Source organism: Periplaneta americana, chromosome 13 (assembly GCF_040183065.1).
Source record: "Periplaneta americana isolate PAMFEO1 chromosome 13, P.americana_PAMFEO1_priV1, whole genome shotgun sequence".
Lineage (NCBI taxonomy): Eukaryota > Metazoa > Arthropoda > Insecta > Blattodea > Blattidae > Periplaneta > Periplaneta americana.
In genome coordinates, this window is record NC_091129.1 from 29,309,520 (window position 1) to 29,334,127 (window position 24,608).

A 24,608-nucleotide genomic window follows, 5' to 3' on the forward strand; every position below is an offset into this window, starting at 1 on the left:
CAAATTTAGAACACGACTGACAAAGACAAATACCTTCGTGATCAAATACGACTGGCATTAAGTGACATAATTCCTGATTTTGAAACTTTGCCGCAGAGACATTCTGAAGACAGTTAATTTTAGGTTGTGATATTGTTCATTTATTGTTCATTTCTTTCTTCGTTAAACATACTAAACATTAGTTTGAAGCCTTGTACTGTAAAAAATTATATTTAAGTGCTTGAAGTAAGGAAAATGAAAATCCGTTAAAAAGTCAGACAGTTGCTTCACTTCCCCTTCGGGTGTCCGCCTCCCTCCATAGGTGCTATGCACGTTGCAGGTTATACAGTGGCTCGGCGCACGATTACATTTTCGCCACCGCTGTCGTAACCCTACACTCTTACTTGCTTACCAAATGGATTTTAAGGAATCCGCAGATTCATTGCCGCCCTCACATAAGCCCGCCATCGGTCCCTATCCTGCGCAAGATTAATCCAGTCTCTATCATCATATCCCACCTCCCTCAAATCCATTTTAATATAATATTATCCTCCCATCTACGTCTCTGTCTCCCCAAAGGTCTCTTTCCCTCCGGCCTCCCAACTAACACTCTATATGCATTTCTGGATTCGCCCATACGTGCTACATGCCCTGCCCATCTAAAACGTTTGGATTTAATATTCCTAATTATGTCAGGTGAAGAATACAATTCGTGCAGTTCTGCGTTATGTAACTTTCTCCATTCTCCTGTAACTTCATCCCTCTTAGCCCCAAATACTTTCCTAAGAATCTCAAACACCCTTAATCTCTGTTGCTCTTTCAAAGTGAGAGTCCAAGTTTCTCAACCATACAGAACAACCGGTAATATAACTGTTTTATAAATTCTAACTTTAAGCTTTTTGACAGCAGACTAGATAACAAAAGCTTCTCAACCGAATAATAATAGGCATTTCCCATATTTATTCTGTGTTTAATTTCCTCACGAGTGTCATTTATATTTGTTACTGTTGCTCAAAGATATTTGAATTTTTCCAGCTCTTCGAAGGATAAATCTCCAATTTTTTATTTCCATTTGTTACAATATTTTGGTCACGAGAGATAATCTTATACTTTGTCTTTTCGGGATTTAATAATAAAACTCCATATATTTCGGAAACGAGACTGCTTTCCACTTTATGGTTATTGGGATTTTTAGTCTTGTTTCATTGTCCTCTACTCAACCCTGCGGTATGTACCTATAATAATGAAACACCCTGTAAACAGGAACTATCATGGACTCAACTACATATTCAAAAGATATATACATATATAAAGGACAACGTATTAGTATATCAGAAACCAGTTTAGTCTGTATTAATTATAAGCCAACTGGAAAAAATTCGCTTTCTTCAAATTTTGAATTTTTTTCCCCCCTATGAGACTTTTTCGCTACATGTGTTTTAATGATTGCTTCAATAATGCATTGATAATATTTATGGCCTCTCGAGGTTTGTTAATTATTGCATATTAAAATAAAAATTACACGGCACTATGAAAATATCACACGGATTAGACTTTATTAAGCAAGCTTTACTAAATTTCGAACTATGTTATTTACATATATATTTCTAGGAATTTTATCCAACTGACCACATATTTTTAATGTATGAAGCGATTTAATTCCGATTGCATATTTAAACACATGACCTCTAATTTTCAGCACTGAATATTGATCACATCGTCATATCACACATACAACGGAGACAGAATTTTGAAGTAGCTACTGCAGCTAGTGTATTACCGACACAAGTGGCGGTGAAACAGGGACGAGATTTACTACACATCAAGACTAACAATAAATCAACAATAACGTTTGAAGTATATATAATCAGAGTGGCTATAAATTGGCGTAAATCACAGCGACTAGAAACTGTAAATAAAATGTAAAATAAAACATTTCTGTACATGCTAGCAGTTTTCAATGCCCGTGTTATTTCTGATATTTCCTGGTTTAAAATCTATGGGTGCTATCATAGACATTTCGCTAGCCCGCGCTACGAGCGTCCTAAACAGGATTCACATCATATCATATCATATCGCTAACACTGGTTTATGAATACGAAAAACGTTAGTTCGCTGATCATCCACCGAAAGGGCCCTAAGTGTCTGCTCTATCGAGTTTTAAGTTTAATAAAAATTCCAAATTATGGAGACGATTTTAGTTTTGTCCTTCAAATGTGCAGAAATTTGTTACGAATAAATGTAACTTTTCGCTCTGCAAAGGAATTTTACAACGTTACATTTCGCACACCTAGTAAATATTACTTTTGTAAATTATTTTCAACGCTGTTTTACTAAAGAGTGAGGCAAAACATCCTCCCTAATTTAAAGTTTAAATAAAAAACAGATGAATCAAAATAAGGAAACTGTATTAATATGAACTGTATCTAAACAGTGGGAAATTTAGGTTTATATACTTTGCCATAGCGATATTAAATGACATGCGCAAAACAGCAACAATTGAATAGGACATTGAATACACGGAATTGACATTAAATTAGTGCAAATTGTAATCTGTAACGAATCCCAACTATGCCGTGGACGGGTGAAGAACGTGCTTACGCTGTGGTATCGTTTCTGGTAAGTGGTAATTCCGTTGTCGCTGCTCAGATGTTTCCCGGACGCTTAATTTCTTCACGTGGAGACGTCCCGTGGCCAGCACGATCACCAGACCTTGCATCCTGTGATTTTTTTTTCTATGGGGAATCTTAAGGCGAGGTGTTCAAACATCGTCCGAGGACTTTGCCAGACCTAGGAAATGCAATACTGGAAGAAATTGGTCTCATTCCTCAAGAAATGCTAGTTAGAGTGATGCAGAATTTCCGAAATCGCATTCAACAATGCATTGATAGTGAAGGACACTACTTGAGAGACACGTTATTCAAAAAAATGAAAAATTCCCACTGTTAAGATACCATTCATATTAATAAAGTTTCCTTATTTTGATCCATCTGTTTTTTATTTAAACTTTAAATTAGGGAGCATGTTTTGCCGCACCCTTTATATTATTAGAGAAGAAAAATTCGCTCCGGCTCCGAGGATCGAACCCAGGTCGTCGGTTGTACGTACCAAGTGCTCTAACCACTGAGCTACGCCGCAGTTCAATCCAAAGCATCGGACCGAATCCCTCTCCTCTAGTGTTTTTTCTCCTTTGTGGTCTGACTCCAAGTTCGACGTATATGTTGACATATATTAAGTCAACTGTCATTATACAAGGAGCGCACTCAATTGAGTGACTTGGTGGCCGGGATTCCACAGTAATATGCACTGTTGGGGGAAGAATCTACATAAAGATTAATTTTTGGTCCTACAGAATATATCTGTTATGGCATAGATCAGTGGTTAGAGTACTTGGTACGTAGAACCAAGGACCCGGGTTCGATTCCAGGCGCCGGAGAGAATTTTTCTCCTCTAATAATCATTGTTACCATAACAAACTTACGTGCTTAAAAAGTCTGTTCAAAAGCAGAAAAGGGCAAACATGCAATAGATAATAAAAGATCGAGAATTGCAAAAGAAAAAAATGGAAAATAAAAGTAGGCTATCTCGGTTCGTGTTGAAATGAAACGAGTTTACATTGCATGCTGCATTGTCTGTGATGTCTCAGAAAAAAGATATTTCATCAGTTTCCGAGCACTAGTGATGGTTAATGATGACAATGGTTTTGTTTGTCAGTGGTACTTTTGATTTGTTAGTTAACTGATTCGTAGACTGATTGTTGAGAATTACTTTAATAACTGATTAATAATTCCATTCGTTTTACTTTTTGACATTCGTAGTTTAACTCCAGCAGCGTCAGTCCGTCCCCCATTTCTTCGACCCTTTTTTTCGTTTCCTTTCTCTCTGCTATCAATTTTTTCTCTTCTCCTTTCGCTTGTTCGACTTCTTCATTTAAATTGAGTGTCGTTGACAAAACCCGTACAGGTCATTTGTAGGCGGAACTTGTACCGTTCTTCCACGGATCTTGGAGTATTTGCATAAGATACTGACTTCGGGCTATTTGCAGCGACATGAAGGTCTGCCGACTACATACGTTAGGAATCAATAAGGGCTGGAAAATCACTTTGTACACCGGCCACGTCTCTTTGAGCCATGAAACGTTAGCGAGGGGATTTCGGGTAAGCGAGGCAGAGGTGGAGTGACATTTACGAACAGGCTCAAAATTACACGTTTAATTGGATTCTTCCATTTTATTTACTTTGTTAATGTGTCAGATTCGCATCGGCGATGAAGATTATGGTCATTTGGAAGTGAAATCAGATTAAGCTGGAACGGTCTATTAACTTGGTGGCCTGCCATGTTTCAGGCCGCCGGCCCCGGTTTTTGAAGTCACTGATTTCACGAATCCGCCCCCGCTGCTGCAACCTTCCCGACCTGTGACCAGGCCGCCCAACAATTATCGACCAATCGACGGCCCCCGACCTGGAGGTCCCGGCATCTTCACCGGACCGGACGGACCACGGCCTGTGGGACCCGGAGTGCTGACCGGGCCAGATGGACCCCGACCAGGAGGCTCTGGAATCTTCACCGGGCCGGATAATCAACGTCCTGGAGGCTCCGGGATCCTGACTGGTCCGGTTCCATCGTGGGAACAACGTCCAGGCGACAAGTATGCGTACAAGGATTATGAGCACTGCAAGTGCGTCTTCGCGTTCAACTGTCCCTCCCCGGGGATCAAATTCGTAAGTATCCTTGTAAACATGTATGCAAAGGCAAGTACAACAGTATGCACAAAAATGTATTAAAGATGCAAGTAAAATTTATCTGTTGGTCAGCATGCTGGATTGCAGATCCGGAGGTCCCGGGTTCGATTCCCGGGCTCGGCTCCCAGCGAATTTTTCTTGAAGAAAAATTACCTGGGTGTCTAGAGTCTGGAAATTTGTATGATTGTGAGTGTGCCGGGTTAATATTAATTAGCCAATCATTAAAATACAAAATACATCAGGACTGTCGCTGGGCAGTAACCTGAACACACGCTTCAGCGTCACATTGTTGACAAGTAACTCCATCTGTTAGCACAACCATAAAGCATCTAATAGATGCTATAGAGTTACTAACAACGAAAAAAAAAGTAATATTTAATTTGCATATTTAATAAAAGCCTAATGATAATGATCCAAAACAGTAGATTTCAGTCGAGTACATCGAGGAGTATAGATGTCAACCTCACCTCGCCCTATTCCCTCTCGCTACAGACGATACACACTACGTTCACATAAACAACGCATAGTGACATTCTGTGGAACTGTGTAGAGTCGTGAAGACAGACAGATAGATAGAGATAGATAGATGTTTTTTTTATTTTATTGGGTTATTTTACGACGCTGTATCAACGTCTAGGTTATTTAGCGTCTGAATGATATGAAAGTGATAATGCCGGTGAAATGAGTCCGGGGTCCAGCACCGAAAGTTACCCAGCATTTGCTCGTATTGGGTGGAGGGAAAACCCCGGAAAAAACCTCAACCAAGTAACTTGCCCCGACCGGGATTCGAACCCGGGCCACCTGGTCGCGGCCAGACGCGCTGACCGTTACTCCACAGGTGTGGACTAGATAGATAGATAGATAGATAGATAGATAGATAGATAGATAGATAGATAGATAGATAGATAGATAGATAGATTTTAGTAGGTTATTTTACGACGCTTTATCAACATCTTTGGTTATTTAGCGTCTGAATGAGATGAAGGTAATATTGCCGGTGAAATGAGTCCGGGGTTCAGCACCGAAAGTTACCCAGCATTTGCTTATATTGGGTTGCGGGAAAACCCCGGAAAAAACATCAACCAAGTAACTTGCCCCGACCGGGAATCGAACCCGGGCCACCCGGTTTCGTGGCCAGACGCGCTAACCGTTACTCCACAGGTGCGGACTAGATAGATAGATAGATAGATAGATTGATAGATGGATAGATAGATATAGATAGATAGATAGATAGATAGATAGATAGATAGATAGATAGATAGATAGATAGATAGATAGATAGATAGATAGATAGATAGATAGATAGATAGATAGATAGATAGATAGATAGATAGATAGATAGATAGATACTGTTGTCGCGCCAGGAGAAGGCGGCTGAAGTACTTGGACGGGGCGGAGGGGAAACAGTCGCGCATGCTCACCGCGCTGTTCACTGCAATATTCCTGTTTCACAAACATCTACTGCACGTGTCTATGAGTCTTTGCGACTTTGTGAAAATAATAGTGGGGTTTTTACTGTAGTGTTTTATTAGTTTCAACAAGACAATTATTTTCAGTATACCACAAATCTTGTATTGCTTTAGTTATCCTTTGCTTTTCGTGTTAATAGTGTTGATAATAAAATAGTTAATAGAATTTATGTTATTGTATACTGTTATTTAGATTTATAGCAGTTTTTTGTTTATTGTAAATATGTCGACAAAGAGGAATCAAGGATTGACAATCTATAGCGAAGAAAGGAATATTATTAGAAGTGCAAAATAATTCTGTGATGAAGAAAAAGAACAACAGTGCCTTTGCATTCCTCTTACGAAACCTACAGAAAATGTAGAAAAGTACTCTAATCTATCCACAAGAACAATACAGCGTATAAGGAATGAAATGAAAGACTGCACAGAAGAAAGTGCGTTGTCGACACCTGAGGGAGAAAAAAAATGTAAAAGTCCAGACTACCGAAACGCAAATGCAGACGACTTCGACGGGAGATTGACAAAAAAGATATAATTGAGAATTTTTATTTGAAAAAGAAAGAGAGCCACCGGCGTAGCTCAGGAGGTAGCGCGTTTGCCTGCTGATCTGCAGTTGTGCTCGGGAGTGAGTTCGATTTCCGTTTGCGCTGACTACCTGGTTGGGTTTTTTTCCGAGGTTTTCCCAAGCGGAAGGCGAATGTCAGGTAATCTATGGCGAATCCTTGGTTTCATTTTGCCAAATACCATCTCGCCGTCATCAATTCAATCGACACTGAAGAAGCTAGTAGTTATTACAGTGTCGTTAAATAACAAGTAAAAAAATACTACCAAGCTGCAACAAACGTCTACCCTTTTACAAGAGAAAATTGATTTGAAATCAAAGGAAACATTAAGACGAATACTGAAGAAAAAGGATTTCAGGTAGAAGAAGTGAGCCGCAAAAAAAATTGAGGAAAACACTGTAAATTAGAATACGTGAAGATATCTACAGCAAATAAGAAAGCTTAGGAAAGTGGAAAAACCGATTTTGTATCTGGACGAAATGCGGATAGATAGGCCTACCAAGGTCTGGCACGATAAAAATGTTACGGGAGTTTTGACTACCGTAAATGTGTCCAGAACATTCATTGTTGTTCATCAGGATGGGGGCTGTGGGGCTAATGGCTTTGTTGAGAGATTCGAAATGATATACACGGCTGGAATATAAACAGATGATACTCCAGAAATTTTGAAAAATGTGATAATGATAGTCATAGCGACAACACCAAAGATGCGGAATCTTTTATGTCTGACTTCGTTCCCTTGTAGCCAAGTAAGTGGACTGAAGTTTTCAGGCCAGAGTGTAGTGTAAAGTTCCCCCGTCCCGCCTATCTACTCCCCGCGCCAACTCGTAACGCGAAGACAGTAGATAGACTGGCCTAAATTTCATGCGAAAATTTCTTCCCCCATGAGGACTCGAACCAGCGCACATTCCGTAACCCGAGTCCTATGCAGGATGCCTTAGACCACAGCGCGGGACAGTCAGTAGATTTACTGGCATGTAAAAGAACTCCTGGGGGACAAAATTTCAGCATACTGGCGACGCTGATATAATCTCGCCAGTCGCGAACGTTTTTAAATAAAACAATTTTACATTACATATTATTCATTATGAGGTCTCGCCTAGCATTACCAGAGGGGTTCGGCCGGCGCCGTGTATCGTGTCCCGGCATAGCTCAGTTGGAAAGAGCGCTCAGCGCGCAGAGCTGAGAGGTCCTGTGTTCGATTCCCGGTGCCGGTACGAATTTTTCTCGTATTAAATAGTAATAAAACAATTTTAATTTCAACTTACATAGAGGGAGTTGCTTACCAAAAGCGATTCACGACTCGCTACTTAATGTCTGGTAATCTATGGCAAATCTTCGGCCTCACCTAGCCAAATGCCATCTCGCCATCACGAAATTTATAGACGCTAAATAACCCAGTATTTTATATAGCTTCGTTAAATAAGCAAGCAAAAAATTACTTCTCTTTAAATAAGGAAATTAACTCCTCTTTTTGTCCATTACTTTAACAAAGATTCCATTAAGCAAAACTCGATATAGAATGCTGAAAGGAAAATTTTGTTAGGAGCTAGAAGTAAATGGCACTACACAACTTTTCTCCTCGAACTAAACTCTTTCTCAAAGGCCATTCTTTGCTTCTTTTAATAGTTCTTATCTCCACTTTCCACATACAAAAAAAAAAAAATAAACAAAACTAAGGCAGATGACGGATGAAATTTTGTTCATTTTTAGTCAATAATCGCATTTTCGTTTTCTTGTAAAAATTGAATCAGCGATCTCTTATTTAGAAGTTGAGCAAGTTTTAATGCTCTGTGGTGATCGAAAGCATAAACATTACGCATATATAAATGGCTGTACCCTTGAACTTCAATTTCATGCAAATCACACAAGCTTTTTTTCTTGCACTTCTTTTTCCTGCACATTTCGTGAGGTCTGAAGTGTAAATGCTCTTACAATTTTGATGCTAAAAACATGAAATGAAATTTTTTCTGCATGTTCTATACACTGTGGTTAACAAAATAGCGCATGGGTTTTATGATTAATTGAATACTTTCTTAAATTAAAAAATGAAATATTTATAGTGGTAATGGAAAATTTATATTTTTAGGTATGCATAGTTATAAAAATCTTTTCCCTCTTTTTGTATTAAAGATATAGGAAAACTAATGCCTGGTGCTTTTCTAAATATGCCACTGGTCTTGTAAAATGAAAAAAAGTTCAAACATTTTACCGAAAAATTGAGCGACACATTTCATTTTGGAATATGCAAAGTTTGCAAAATATTCTGTTAATACCTCAAAAACTAATTAACTCATAGAAATTAAATTTCATAACATCATTACCAGTGTTAGGGCGATGGTACGATCATCCACTCCTCCTCTTTATCTTTCTTATATTGGCTGCTTTCGCCAGGTGGACGGCACATTGAAAGGATTGGGTGTGCGCAGTGGAAGACTTTTAGAATGAATAGTGTGAATTTGTAAAACAAATATAATTAACAATAATAAGTAACAATGTACATAAATGAAAAATGAAATAACAATGAACATGAAATAGGTGAGTGAAAATAGGACAAACTAATCTGAAATGATATCCCCAGGATATGTAAATCATGTAAGTATCACAAGGCTGAGGCCAACACACTTATAAGTGATTAAACCATCTAATATGGCCGTCTCTCGACCATCAATGACTAACTTATTAACCATATGTTTATGAACCACTCTTTAAATATATATATATATATATATATATATATATATATATAAACTATCTGAGTATGAATCTGAACACAACACCCAGCCAGCACATTAACTTAATACATGATCCATTCGACCATAGATACCACTCAGTCTGACTAACCAAACTAAAAATACAGGTACACTCAATAAGAGACAATCTCTACCCAGCATAAGGCATTACATGACAGATCACTATACATTACCCATTGCACATATTGCTCACATAAACTGTGCAAATAGCACTAACACAAATCTCTGCACTTTACAAAATGAATACCCAACGGAGAGAGAGAGGGATGGAGACAGATGCACGTAATAAGTAACGGACGATAATTCCAATTTCAAGGATCATTTAAATAGCAACTAAACTCGACACACATAATAAGAAAATAGCGGCGAAGGAAAGCAACAATCAAAATGGAGCAGGGAAAACACTAAAACCATATGTGAGACCGTAATCGCTGCCTTATCACTCTAACCGTCTCGGAACATGAACTCACATTTCAAATCATATCTCCTTACATAATTCCCAATACAATTTACCTAAAACACATATATCTCACAAATATGTTACTCGATGCAAATACTAAAACTTGCCCCCAAGACGTATCACTAGCAAGCGATATTTCAAACTACGATCCACTAAAATCCCAACACACACGACGCAATTTAACTACTCCACTGATCTATCTCCAGCACGTACAAAGCCCGAGTCACGTTGTCTATATCTGCCGCGTACCAAAATGCTAAGTCTTGTTAAATGTTTCTGTCGCGTACGAGAGCTTGAATCTGAGCCAATTGTTTCCGAATATCTCCCGCGTACGAGAGCCTAAATCTTGTTAAGTGTATCTGCCGCGTACCGGAACCCAAGTGACGTTCCGTGTATCTCCGTTAAAACAGGTAAACTCTCTCCCCCTCTATCCTCGTGATATGTAATGACCCGGCCAATAGGATTATTAGTAAAAGAACAAATTAAGGGATTGATAGCGCTATCTATTCTGTGACGTCTGAGAGCGCTCTGACGGATGAAGTGACGTACTAGGTAAACGGCCGTGGTAGTAGGCACGGCTCACCAGAGACCGGACATTTAGGCATTATGAATCATTAAAATAAGCAGGCAAAAAGGCATCATAAATAGCTAAAATAGGCTGGCATAAAGGCATTATAAATAGCTAAAATACGCAATAAAAGGTAATTACAAAAGCCTTGCACTAGATCCACAACCTTGCACTTTCCACAAAGGGATTTCGGCAGCAGGAAAAGCTTTAAATAAGTCGAATGCAAATTGAGATTTTCGACTCGATGTTGCAATTACTGTTGGAAGCAAAGAAATCTTCCCAGTAGCCTTGGAAAGTGCATTTTTGTGTTTGGTTGTACTGATATGTTGCGATATGAAATATTTAGCTAGCTACAACAACGTCGCAATGAAAACTGAAAGAAAAATAACCGTTAAAAATAACATTAGACCCGCACTCATTGTTGCCTTGTCAAATAAACACGAGCGATAAATGAAACGCTTACTGTTATACATTTTTGCACGGCAGCACCCAGAATATGAACTGACTGATTATACATTCGGTGTAGCGGTTATAGAAATAAATTAAAATATACCTGTAGGCAATTTTTAATAATAAATTAATAAATAATAGATAAATAATCAAATAAGGGCAAAAAAAAAATTTAAGTTTGTAAAATAGGCATTTATATTTTAAAAGGCAGAAAAGGGCAACATAAAACTGTGACGTTTCAATCACAAAGGTATAATTTGTACAGATTTACTTTCAAAATGAAGATAGATTTACTGTGCTCCAACCACGAGAAAGTCTCTGCGGAATGAAACGCAGCGGGGTAATGCTGTGAATGAATGTTGATGTCATAATGTCACACACGTGGGTACTCGTATCTCTATTGGCTCGCTCTCACAGCACAAACAATAACATTGATACACACATATTTATACTACCCTAGTTACAAAATTAGATCACTGTTAGTCTCCTGGTCTTTTAATCCCTCCATACAGGAAATAACACATGCAGGAGAGCGCGTGGTTTTTAAACTGACGTTATAATGATAATATTATCTACTTTTCTCCAACCAGGAGATAAACCGTGAAAGGAATGTGCTTACTATTGCGTCATCCATTGGAGCAAAGTAGATATATAATATTAGAGTTATAACGTCAGTTTAAAAATAGTTATTTTAAGGACTTTCTGGAAAAATATACACAACGAATCGTTCGCTAAGTGTTGCAGGTCTTGGTAGTTTCAGGGTTCTCGAAAACAATTACACCTTTAGAAGCTTGCGATCTGAAAATGTCAGACGCCCTTAATTTAATAGAAGCACTTGAAAGAAACGTGAATGTTCTAGATGTACAAGGTAATACTGTTGGCGAAAAAGTTAAGAATAAACTTACAGGCGTCCTACACAAGATCCCTGGATATTCGGCATTGTGTTCTGTCAGAGATGCTTTATGTGGCAAAAAAACTGGAACAAGGTGGAGTAAAAGACAGGAACGTTCCTTATTTGCTGTTTGCTCCAGTAACGTCTTGTGGTGTTGAGAGAAGATTCTCTAAATACAAACTGTTGTTGAATGATCGCAGGAGAAGCTTTAATTTCGATACTTTACGCATGCACTTAGCTATAAATTGCAACAGTTGAAGTTAATTTGTTTCGCTCAAGATTGATTAACAGAAGTGGCTCACCTTTATATTAATGCGAGTGTACGTGTCCAGTGTGTCCCAACGGGTACTCCACCCCTTGGATCTGATGTCAATAAACAACGACGTGAACTCCATGTGCACACAACTAAAAGGTAAGGGGCTAAACATGAATGCTCTATATCACTATAGCGCGGTAACAAAGATTTCATAGTGCGCAGAAACTAAATGCTACAACCGGTCAGACTGGAGTGGGGATTAAGCATTGAATTCTATGAGCGTATTCCGAATCTCACCGGTGAGCAATCCGATGGCATCACGGTGTTCCGAATTCCACCGATGACGTCATTGATGCTCCACCGGTGTCGCACCGGTGCCATCAACTTGCAGAGGTGGTGGCAGTCTCCATCAGCCGCCATCAGTGAATCTGACTGGTTCTTGTATAGGGCGGGAATTAGCAGACGAATGACATCGTGCACTGTTGTGTCATGGCGCTGTGTTCTGCTTTAGTTCTGCTGTATTGTTTGTAATGAGCACAACGTAAAAACAATACGTTAATGGCTTATGAGCGAACATGTCAACGGACCAGTTATTACTACCGGTTCAAGAAATAAGTTGTTTATGATCTCTTTACTTTGAACGAGATGGCAGAACGGAAATTTCGCAAAATTTTGCTAGCGTAGCACAGACAACAACTTATACAGTCGCCATGACAGCCATCGATCCTTCCACCAGTTTTGTTCCTTATTTCGCTGCAACGTGACGTCATTGATGCCACCGGACCGGTGAGATTCGGAATACGCTGTATGCTAGAACAATGACGTCATGTGCGAGTCGACAACGGAAACGCTATGTTTTGAATGTTGCCTGGCTATACCGACGGATAAATGTTTCCACTGCGTATTATACGGCTTTTACACTTGACGTGGAAGAGTCTATGAATAGACGCCAGCCACTCATCAGAAATGTTTCCTATCTGAGGCATGATCCCATTTACATTTCACAATTTTAAGGCAAATATGTTGGCGGATTAAAAAATGGGACTATAAGGGTACACTACATCAGGTATTCATAGATTTTAAAAAGGCGTATGACTCGGTTGAGAGAGAAGTTTTATATAATATTTGTATTGAATTTGATATTCCCAAGAAACTAGTTCGATTATTTAAAAATATCTCTCAATGAAACGTACAGCAGAGTCCGTATAGGCCAGATCCTCTCTGATGATTTTCCAATTCATTGTGCGCTAAAGCAAGGAGATGCACTATCACCTTTACATTTTAACTTGCTCTAGAATATGCCATTAGGAAAGTGCAGGATAACAGAGAGGGTTTATAATTGAATGAGTTACATCAGCAGCTTGTCTATGCAGATGAGTGAATATGTAGGAGAAAATACACAAACGATTAGGAAAAACAGGGGAATTTTACTTGAAGGTAGTAAAGAGACAAGTTTGAAAGTAAATTCTGAAAAGACAAAGTATATGATTATGTGTCGTGACCAGAACATTGTACGAAATGGAAATATAAAAATTGGAAATTTATCCTTTGAACAGGTGGAAAAATTCAAATAATTTGGAGCAACAGTAGCAAATATAAATAACACTCGGGAATAAATTAAACGCAGAATAAATATGGGAAATACCTGTTATTATTCGGTTGAGAAGCTTTTATCATCCTGTCTGCTCTAAAAAAAACCTGAAAGTTACAATTTATAAAACAGTTATATTATCAGTTGTTCTGTTTGGTTGTGAAACTTGGACTCTCACTTTGAAAGAGGAACAGAGGTTAAGAGTGTTTGAGAATAAGATGCTTAGGAAAATATTTGCGGCTAAGAAGGATGAAGTTTACAGGAGAATGTAGGAAGTGATACATTGAAGAACTGCTCACATTGTAATCTTCACCTGATATAATTAGAAATGTGTAATCCAGACTTTTGAGGTGGGCAGGGCATGTAGCACGTATGGACGAATCCAGAAATGCATATAGAGTGTTAGTTGGAAGGCCGGAGGAAGAAAGGCCTTTGGGGAGGCCGAGACGTAGATGGGAGGATAATATTAAAATGAATTTGCTGGAGGTGGGATATGATGATAGGGACTGGATTAATCTTGCTGAAGATAGGGACCGATGGCGGGCTTATGTGAAGGCGGCAATGAAGCTCCGGGTTCCTTAAAAGCCGTAAGTAAGTATGTTGACATATTATGATGATACATTCAAATTAATCTTATAATAACGCCCCTAAACTAATCTAATACGAATTTAAACATAAGCAAATAAAGAAAAAATACAGTGTATTTTGTAATTTGTGGGGTCCACTTCATTGGTGGACAGGAAACACAAAAACTATGCAAAAAGTTCATCTAAACATTATTTGATCCTGGTTCCAAGCTGTAATCATATCTGTGCATCAATAACGTGGACCTGATTACCATTAAGGGAAGTGTCTGTATGCAAGCCTGTAGTCATCGTGTTGTAGACAGCAGTAATCTTTCAAAAAATACCAAGCGTTTTTCAGTAAGTTGGCTACTGTATTGGATACGCACACGAAATAGCCTATTTGAATGTTTTGAATGGGTTTCGAATAAACAATTTTCAAGTACTCCACAAATAAGAGTCCAATGTATTTAGGTCTGGAGAACGCGCAGGCCAGTCAAAGCATAACTAGTAAACAGGTCGAGATATAGTCCGTATATAGGGTGTAGAGCTTAGTTGGCTGTAACTCGGAAAAATAGGATAGGTGTGTGTATGAAATTTTCCATTGTTTAGTGATTAAAAACTTTGTTTATACGATTAAAAAATCATGAAAAAATCATAACCACCAAGCTTGAATAACTTAATGAACCGCAAAGTGGCACTTCTACACGAAATGCAGGTAGGCCTACTCACAAATCGGCTCTCGATAGATCGATAGGGTTAATGTCTAGCTATAGATGCCGTCATCCTTGTAGTCTAGTACTGCATTCTAATATTAGGCCCAGCGTTGCCAATGCTTGTTAATGAAATTACCCACACATAATCCTGAAATTACCCGATTTTGCTCCAAAATACCTACATATAATTCTGAAATTACCCGATTTTGCTCCAAAATACCCTCTGTTCCAAAAATAATTATAATTAAATATAAAAATCAGAAATATCAAATAGATGGACACCAAATTACATATTAAGTTAAAATTTAAAAACTATTAACTTATCTAAACACAAGTATCTGGCATTCTACCGTAGCTACCACACACTGCTCCTCATCATGTCTTTAGTTGGTTCAAAGGAAACACATCCTCCCTTGGCTTCAACCCCCCCTCCCTTTGCAGCCATCAATGCTACCATTGTTTCTGTTTTCAGTGTGTTCCTATATGCGGTTTTCAGTTTCTTTAAGACACTATAAACTCTCTTTCAACCGATTATAAATCGTCATGCAATGCTCACGCTTCCGACTGGCTAGTGGCTACAGCGAACTTGATCATGTGATTAGGGGTTATAGCAAGGGAAATAAACTATCCACGTTATCACGCTTCATGAGCGATTTATCATTTCCCATGTCATTACTTTGGACGAGTAGTATTGAGGAGTCAATATGCATTTATTTATTTATTTATTTATTTATTATTAGTAATTCCTCAATTTGGGAAACATTGTGAATTATAGAATTAGTTGCATTGCAGCTCTCCGATCGCAATTATCGCATGAATATGCACCAACGCGAGCTAAAATTGCGTCGTCAGCATGACTCAGAACTCTAGTGCTCTGGGGTGAAGGAACATTTATTTTAAGGTGAAGTTGCGAGCAAAGATGCTAGGGATTCCCCGGGTAGGAAGCCCTAAATTGTACAGAAGAAAGTTAGAAATAAATTATATGTTATATATAATGGAGGATAGATTAAATTACGGTACTAATTCAAATTTGGAAATGATAAAAGAATTAAATTACCCGAAAATACCCGAAATGTGTTCATACCCTCTGAAATACCCTCCGACAACTTATTTTACCCAAAAATCGGGTAATTACCCGCCGATTGGCAACACTGACTACGTCTATTCAGTCTCATCGATGTTGACAGAGTTTGAACTTAGTCTTTCAGTTTGTGATTGGCCGCGTGGAGCATGTACTCTCACGCACAAACAGGTCACTCTCTAATTTATCAACAAGACGTTTTTAACCTCGCACCAACCTAAAGAATTCAGAGTTATCTGCGAGTGTCATAGAAAAATGACCTACTTACAATCTTAAATGCCGTGTGACACATATAAATAGCTTGGAATTTAAATAGAGCCGGCTGTGGTGTATGCAACGGCTATCGCGCAGCCTTGACGTTGTGTGGAAGCGACTGCCGTAGGTTGGAATCCGGTTTTGACGTGGATGTTTGTTGCCACTGTAATATTCTGTGTGGTTTTAAATGGAGGTTCAGTATCTCAGTATCAGACCACTGCACTGGAACAGCGTGTTTGCTTGTGTTTGATTTTGAAATTACCTGAAAAGGAAGTGAGGACTTCTACTGAGGACACTGTCACTTGAAGGAGAGGCGCTACAGTCTACACGATATCCATCTCTACCTACTCCAGGAGTAGAGTCGACGGTATTTGGGAAGGCGGTCGTCTGCTATATGCGCCGTAGCATTTGACATGTGACGTCACAAACTTGTACAGTAGAACCAATCGCAATCAGTCTACAACAAGTGCTTCCCGAGTTCGTTTGTTCATGTGTGAGTATTTCAATGCATTGAATATTCATATTCATATTCATATTTATTGTCATCAAACGTCTTTCAGGTAATGGTTTCCCTCACATTTCTACAATGTGTTGAATAAGTAAAACTAATATATAATGTTCGTAAGATAAGTAAATGGAAGGACAGACTCTAAAAAGACTATTTCGTTTATATGACGTCATTCCATTTTCGGCCAATGAAGTGTAATGAAATTTTGAATTCCAGCCAATCACTGGCATACATCGCAATAATTTCTGCAGCTCGATTTATCACTATCTCGTTATTTTGTTTAGTCAGTGTCGCCAAATGTTTCCATGTAAATCGATGAGCATGAATCCATTGTACTAAATAAAGTGCGAAAACCTACTTCCACATCTACATCTTCATCTTCTAATTTCATGTCCATTGTATCTAAAGAAAATGATACTCCTTTATAACAATAGTTCATTTAATTAATGTATTAATCAGGTTATTTATAATTATACTATAAAATGTTTAAATTGAATTATAATTTCAGCAGATAATGAAAACATATATATCTGTTATAATAACAAGAGAAAAGCGCAGTACATATAATTAATATTTTTAAACCTATATGTCCCTTTTCTCAATTGGCATTACTAAATAACATTCAATTTCTTTATTGCAGTAATCGCTATTCTCCTATTTCAACTTCACAATGCTGAATAGGTTAAGTATTCATAAATATAATTATTAACATTTTGTGAGCGAATTTTAGGGATATATTATTTACATTTTTATTTTATTCACGAAATAGTCCTAATAAATCTCAGACCTCTTATGACATTACTATAGACAAGTACTACACAAGCAGAGGCGGGAAATACTGTGTAAGGTATATAATCATTTTAAAACAATGACGAGCGGAACACTGGCGACCATCATGGTGCTGCCTGCAACGTTGCTGTTAGTGATTTGTTTAGTGTTATGCTTAACTAATCAACGGGTAAGATTATTATTGTCTTTTGAGAATATAAATTCTCTCCTACGCTATTTGTATTGTGTTTGCGCGTGAAGTACTATGTGGCAATATTGTATGCTCCCTTGCTCTATCTGTCTCTCTCGACGCAAACTCTAGCAGACGACCGCCTTCCCAATTGCCGTCGACTCTAGTACCTGACAAGGGTTTGTGAGCACGGCTCTCAAGTCATGGTCATGAGAACTTGATTCGAAAGAGGAAAACTTCGAAATTAAGGGGACACTATACAAATATTACTAATTTCCATGTTTTAAAACTAAATTCACAAAACTTTTATCACTGGTGTAACTGGTTGATAATAATACATGTGCAAAATTACATCCCTTTATGATTAGTGGTTTGCATTTTATTAATATCTTAATAAAATATTTTATCGTTTTATATAAGAAGTTCTTTTTGTCACAATTTACATCCTTTTTAATTGTTATTCACTTATATGATTCTTTATATACATTGGAACAAACATTACTATTGGGTTTTTCTGTAGATTGAATCGGTAAATTACTAAGAATTGTTTTATGGTTATTAAAATTTCTATTTTTTATTCTTTTAGAATAAAAAATTCTAATTTGCTGATCAATTTTACAGCAAAACCCTATAGTAAGTTTTCATCCTATGTATATAAGGATCCATATAACTGAATATCAGTTAAGAATAATGCAAATTGTGGCGCAAGGGACTTTTTATTTAAAGCGATTCAGTATTTTAATAAAATATTAGTAAAATGCAACCCACTTATCAGAGGCGGATGAAATTTTGTAAATTTATCATTATCAACCAGATATACCAGTGATTAAATTTTGGTGAATCTAGCTTCATAAGTATAGTAGTTATTGATTTCACTATTTTGAGCCCTTAAAAATATAGAACTTCGAAATTTCAATATAAGCGTCCCCTTAAACATGATCAATATATTTTGTGCGAGATCGTGCGTATTTGCTTGGTTTCCGCACAAAACCAATCCGCGGAAAGTCTAAAATTCCACATTCAATATTCCCAACCTAACACACATAACAATTTCCCTCTTCTTACCGCTTAAGTGACATATTGATTTTACTGCTTTAGGCTTTTAACATATTATTTCTAGAGACGTTCAATATAGTAATAATTATAAATTGGAAACTTACCACTGCAATTTCACCTAAATTGCACTGTTAATTATTGTTTTTAAATGTTTGCAAAAATTAAGTAAACTCTACAACTCCACTAAAGTTACTGGATTCGTGATGCAAGTAACATTAAGGAAGCCGTGAAAAAATCAACAAGATTCCAAACTCATCATAGACTGGGGGGAGGGGGGGAAGACAGACGTACAGTATATCACGGCCTGCTGGAGTATAGTAAACACAGAAAACATTTTAAAGCAACAATGTTGAAGATAGATATTTTTGTTTTGCAAATTTTCCGTCATTGAACAGAAACCAAGATGGAGATTTCATTGCAACCAATTAGAAATTCCTCTTTCAGGTATGTAATAAACGATCTTCGCACAAAATAATGTACGATACACGAGCGGTATGTTTTCTTTCAATTCTCGGAAATTAAAAAAACTCAACTACTTTTCGCTTTTTCAAACTTTTCCTCGAACATGAAAACTTCAACATACCGCTCTTGTAACGCATATTACTATTGTGCGAGATCGTGCGTATTTGCTTGGTTTCCGCACAAAACTAATCCGCGGAAAGTCTAAAATTCCACATTCAGTATTCCCAACCTAACACACATAACAATTTCCCTCTTCTTACCGCTTAAGTGACATATTGATTTTACTGCTTTAGGTTTTTAACATATTATTTTTAGAGACGTTCAATATAGTAATAATTATAAATTGGAAACTTACCACTGGAATTTCACCTAAATTGCACTGTTAATTATTGTTTTTAAATATTTGCAAAAATTAAGTAAACTCTACAACTCCACTAAAGTTACTGGATTCGTGATGCAAGTAACATTAAGGAAGCCGTGAAAAAATCAACAATATTCCAAACTCATCATAGACGGGAGGGGGGAGACAGACGTACAGTATATCACGGCCTGCTGGAGTATAGTAAACACGGAAAACATGTTAAAGCAACAATGTTGAAGATAGATATTTTTGTTTTGCAAATTTTCCGTCATTGAACAGAAACCAAGATGGAGATTTCATTGCAACTAATTAGAAATTCCTCTTTCAGGTATGTAATAAACGATCTTCGCACAAAATAATGTACGATACACGAGCGGTATGTTTTCTTTCAATTCTCGGAAATTAAAGCTCAACTACGTTTCGCTTTTTCAAACTTTTCCTCGAACATGAAAATTTCAACATACCGCTCTTGTAACGCATATTACTATTGCAGATGCAAGAGGGCTTACGGCCTAAAAAGAAAAGAATGACATATGCACTAGGTGTTAAAAATGGTTTAAGTCACACATTCATTTCATTGGAAGCAGAGAGAATGGCTGGATGAAAAATTATTCTAGAATATGGATTAGAAAAGGTGTTTGTTGAATACATTTTGGAGATGGAAGAGAAGTTTTATGGCCTAACAAGAAGTAGAACAAGATGAATACATGAAGAACAAGAGGAAGACAAAGGTAACGATAACAAATACAAGGAGGAAGAGAGGAATATAAAGATAACGAGGGCAATATAAGGAGAATAAGACGAAGACGTTGAGAAGAAGGAGAATGCAAGGAGAACAAGAGGAATATAAACCGAACAGGGAACAAGGAAAATAAAGGGAATACAAGCATATAACGAGAATACAATGAGAACAAAGGGAATACAAGAAGAAAATGTGAACGACAAACAGAAAAAGGAGACAACAAGGAGAAGAAAGGGAGACAATACCTGGTAAGAAGGAAGAAGTAATTCTACTTCAAAAAAGGGAATAAGAAAAGGAGAAAAAGTTAAGGAGAGAATGAAGATAATTAGAAGTAAAAGAAGCAGACGAAAAGGAAAAGAAGACACACTGGCGAAGTGCCAAACATTCACTACAGTAAAAAGTAAGATGGAAATCACATGAACGAAAGGGAATAATAATCGTGGAATATTTTAAAAAGAATGAGTATTGGCGAGAATCGACTAGTGTGAGTGCAGTCAATAAATTAGCAATTCTAAAGTCCCGTCACGAGCCGGAAGTGATCCGTCCCATTGTGTTGTCTGAAGCGTTTTACACGAGGGAGCAAGTAAACAATCAAACAAGCACAAACTTTGCGCTCCTTCTATAAACGCCTCGCTCTCTTCCCAACCATTAAGCGTTTAAGTATGTTTACTAATGGAACTTCCACCATTTGTTGATTCTCTGACAACAAAGAGAGCGAAATTCTTAGATTTTAACGATTGATGGATTTTTACATAGACTCAGCTATCGGACAGAGTTGTCGGTATTTTTACATTGTATAAATATTATAAGTTAATCCCCTCCTACATTTTTATGCTACAGAGAAGTGTTATCCTTAGGGAACTCTGGTTTCGTTCCCGACATCTATTGAAATGATACTTTTGACAGATAAGATCTAAGTTTGAGGAGTTTTTTCAAGGTTATCCTGCTTTAAAAATTGTCATTCTACCAACACTATTCATTTCACTTCATTTCGCATAATTAAGAAAGAAAGTAGAGGAAAGAAAGAAAGAAAGAAAAAAAGGAGAAAGAAAATAATAAACAAAGGACTACGGCAAGCGTTAGTGTATACACATACACATCATAATGACGTCTAGGTTTGTTGCTGTTAATACCCATGATGCTATCTAGCGGTAGCCGATAGTACTTTCTAACTGCACTACTAGGGCCCAATTGTATAAAACTCCCTGACTAAAGATCAACTTTGATCGGAGATCGAAAAGTGAACCGAGTTCAGACACTTCTTCTATTGTATAAAACTTTTCTGCGATCAAATTACCTTGGTTCAAATGCAATCTAAGTTCACGTGAAAAGGATTTGGCAACATCGCATAAACAGATGAAATACGTGATGCGCGGACCATGTTACAGAGGTTTGTTCAGTGTTGCCAATCTAGTGGCTTTAACTCTTTTTCAACAACAATTTCTTTTAACTTTTATATTGCTTAAATAGGGATTTAGGGACCTTTTTAGCATTCCATAGTGACAAAATTTAATTTTTCTTTGTTGATAATAAGAAATCTAGCGACTTTACAACTACTTTTTGGCGACTTTCCGTATTACATTCTGTTGGAGACACTGGTTTTTTGTGCTATGTAAATAATGGCTGACAATAAGAAGAAGGCTGACTGTTCTCCAAGTTGTTATGTTATGGTGTTTGATACTGCTAAACATAATAAAGCTTTATAAAACGACAATTTTCCTTTAGTAATACAGTTAATTGAACATTTATGAATGTACCTGTCATATCCATTAATAATTAATGGTTGTTATAAACAGAATATAATTATAGGTTATGTTATTTGATACTGCTGAACACGATAGAGCCTTATAAAATATAAGAATGTTTGTGTATTAAGGCAAGAAATTGAAAGAAATATATATATAAATGTACCTAACATATCTATTAAAATTAATAATAATGGATATTTTATTTGCACAATCTGTCACTCGTATATTTCAAACAGAAACGAAATAACTGAACTTGGATCATCTAACTTAATCGGAGAAATTTCTTCAGTTAAAGTTGACTTTAGTTTGAGACAAATTAATCTCAGATTAGACTTTATACAACACAAAATTCCGAGTTCAACTGAAACAAGGATCAATTTAACCTCTGATCTAAGATTAAATGGTTTATACAATCGGGCCTAAGACAGTATTAGACTTCGAGACTTGGGACCCGATACAATAAATTTAATGTGCATGTAGTATAGGTTGTTGACTCGCTGCAAGTAGCGAAAAGTAGAGATGTGTTCAGGTAACAACGTTGCTGTTTAGACTAAAGTGCGGTAGTATGGGGAAACAGACACATATGTACATTCTGAAAGTAAATATACATTACACAATGATAATGCCAAAAGAATGTGAAAAGCTTTTATTCTCCTGTCTTTTATAGCCATTTGTGTTTAATTATACACAGTGTTAATGGTGGAAATAAACATGTAGCAATTTTCATTCCTTCATTTATCCTATTGGTCGTCTTTAGGAAGTGCAGTTACAGTACCGAATTGCAATGTACTACAAGATACATTCTCAGTGTCTCAAACGTAAATCTTTTTCGGTTATCTGCTAAACGAAGTTTGTACTGTGAAAAGCTGCGCTCTACGTCGCATGACGTGATAGGAGCAAAACGAAAAAACCTAACATCATTGCAGTCTCTAAGAGACAGTCTTTTATTCTCGGGTGACTCTATATCCACTAATTTGCAGTTTATGTTATGTGAAGTTCCATATCCGTTATTTTTACATAAAATTGATTTCTACTTCCGTTTTACACGTTCAGTAACCGGTGTATGTACTTGGTGTCTCATTAAGTGTCTGTGTCATTTCCTCAATTAATTTGAGGGCTTCCGGCATCTCTTGCTCTGACTTTTCTAACCGTGTAATAGTTTCAGACACAGTTTTAAAATGGTTTGTATGAAAACCAAATTATTCGTCAGAACCTTCAAATCCAGAGCTTCAATTATTCTGATTGCAGAACAGTCGTCACTCAATGTGTTGATTGTCTGCACAATTGTACGGGAGTATTTGGCATAATAAATAGCTGCATTAAGCTATGTACCTCATCCAGTAACAATGGGCTCTGGAGGTAGAGGAAGAGTGTGTGCTAGTCTCTTGAATTTTGCAACCGTCTTTGCGTATTTGTCAGCATTCATTCTACAATACCCCCACCCACTATACGCTTTACCATTATACTCGGTACCGGTACGTCGTTATGCTGATTTCCCACTAAACTGCTCTATTGGGTCCGAAGTCTCGAAGCCTGGACAGTATTATTAAGATGTACGCGACTTTTGGATCGCTCTGTATTTCATAACAATTGAGGGGTTAGCTGGATTAGTTTTCAGCTAATCAGCAAAAACTCTCTGTACCCTGCATCTCTTGCTGGAATATGACACTATTCATATATATTACAGGGTAATACGTTCTCTTGTGATTACAATGAGTTCCATGGTTAATGTTTAAATATTGTACGAGAACGAAGCATTCAATTTTTTTTAATTACGCCCTTCTTCCATAGAAGAGGGTTAAAAATACTCCAACACTGGTAACTTTTCTATATTTCTAATATTCCTGTAGGAAAGGCTAGATATAGGTCTATACAACAATAATGAAGATACAGTGGGTGATCAAATTATTAGGGACACTTGGTAAAAGTAGGAATTTCATCTTCAAATTCACATAAAACACAAGTAATTTGGATTTTCTCAACTGGAAAACTTTATTACACTAAATAGTGTTTTATAAATAATATTAATATATATTTAATTATGTAGTTATGAATATGGAATGAATTAAACAAGAAAACTAATATTTTGTCACTCATCCCTTTGCAGCAATTACAGCTTTAACTCTATTTGGCATACTAGAAATGCATTGGATACAATTGTTTTTAATTTCTTGGCCGTGATGCCACACATTGATAAGTTTTTCTACTAAAGATTGTTTATTTGTAGTAATTTCTGAATGAACTTGCCTCTTCATTAGCTCCCAAATATTTTCAAGCATCATGGTGTGGTCTGTGGTTAATGGTCATGGAACTGGTCGTCTGTATTTTGTTCAAGGAATGATGAGACATTATCAATACATAAAGGTTCTGAAGGAACGGCTTCTTCCACAAGTCCGTGAATGGTTTCCAGATGGTGATTTTGTGTTCATGCACAA

At 37.1% G+C, this 24,608-nt stretch overlaps 2 protein-coding genes across 6 annotated transcripts in view; one reads left to right on the forward strand and one right to left on the reverse strand.

The window, feature by feature from the left end:
• The window catches only part of galene, a 758,695-nt gene that overhangs the window by 305,745 nt on the left and 428,342 nt on the right, over positions 1-24,608 (reverse strand). The window lies entirely within an intron of this gene.
• The window catches only part of LOC138711774 (proline-rich proteoglycan 2-like), a 109,797-nt gene that overhangs the window by 59,121 nt on the left and 26,068 nt on the right, over positions 1-24,608 (forward strand). The window contains exon 3 of the mRNA XM_069842976.1: positions 4,325-4,700. Coding sequence (XP_069699077.1) covers positions 4,325-4,700 — 376 coding nt within the window. The remainder of the gene's footprint in view (positions 1-4,324; positions 4,701-24,608) is intronic.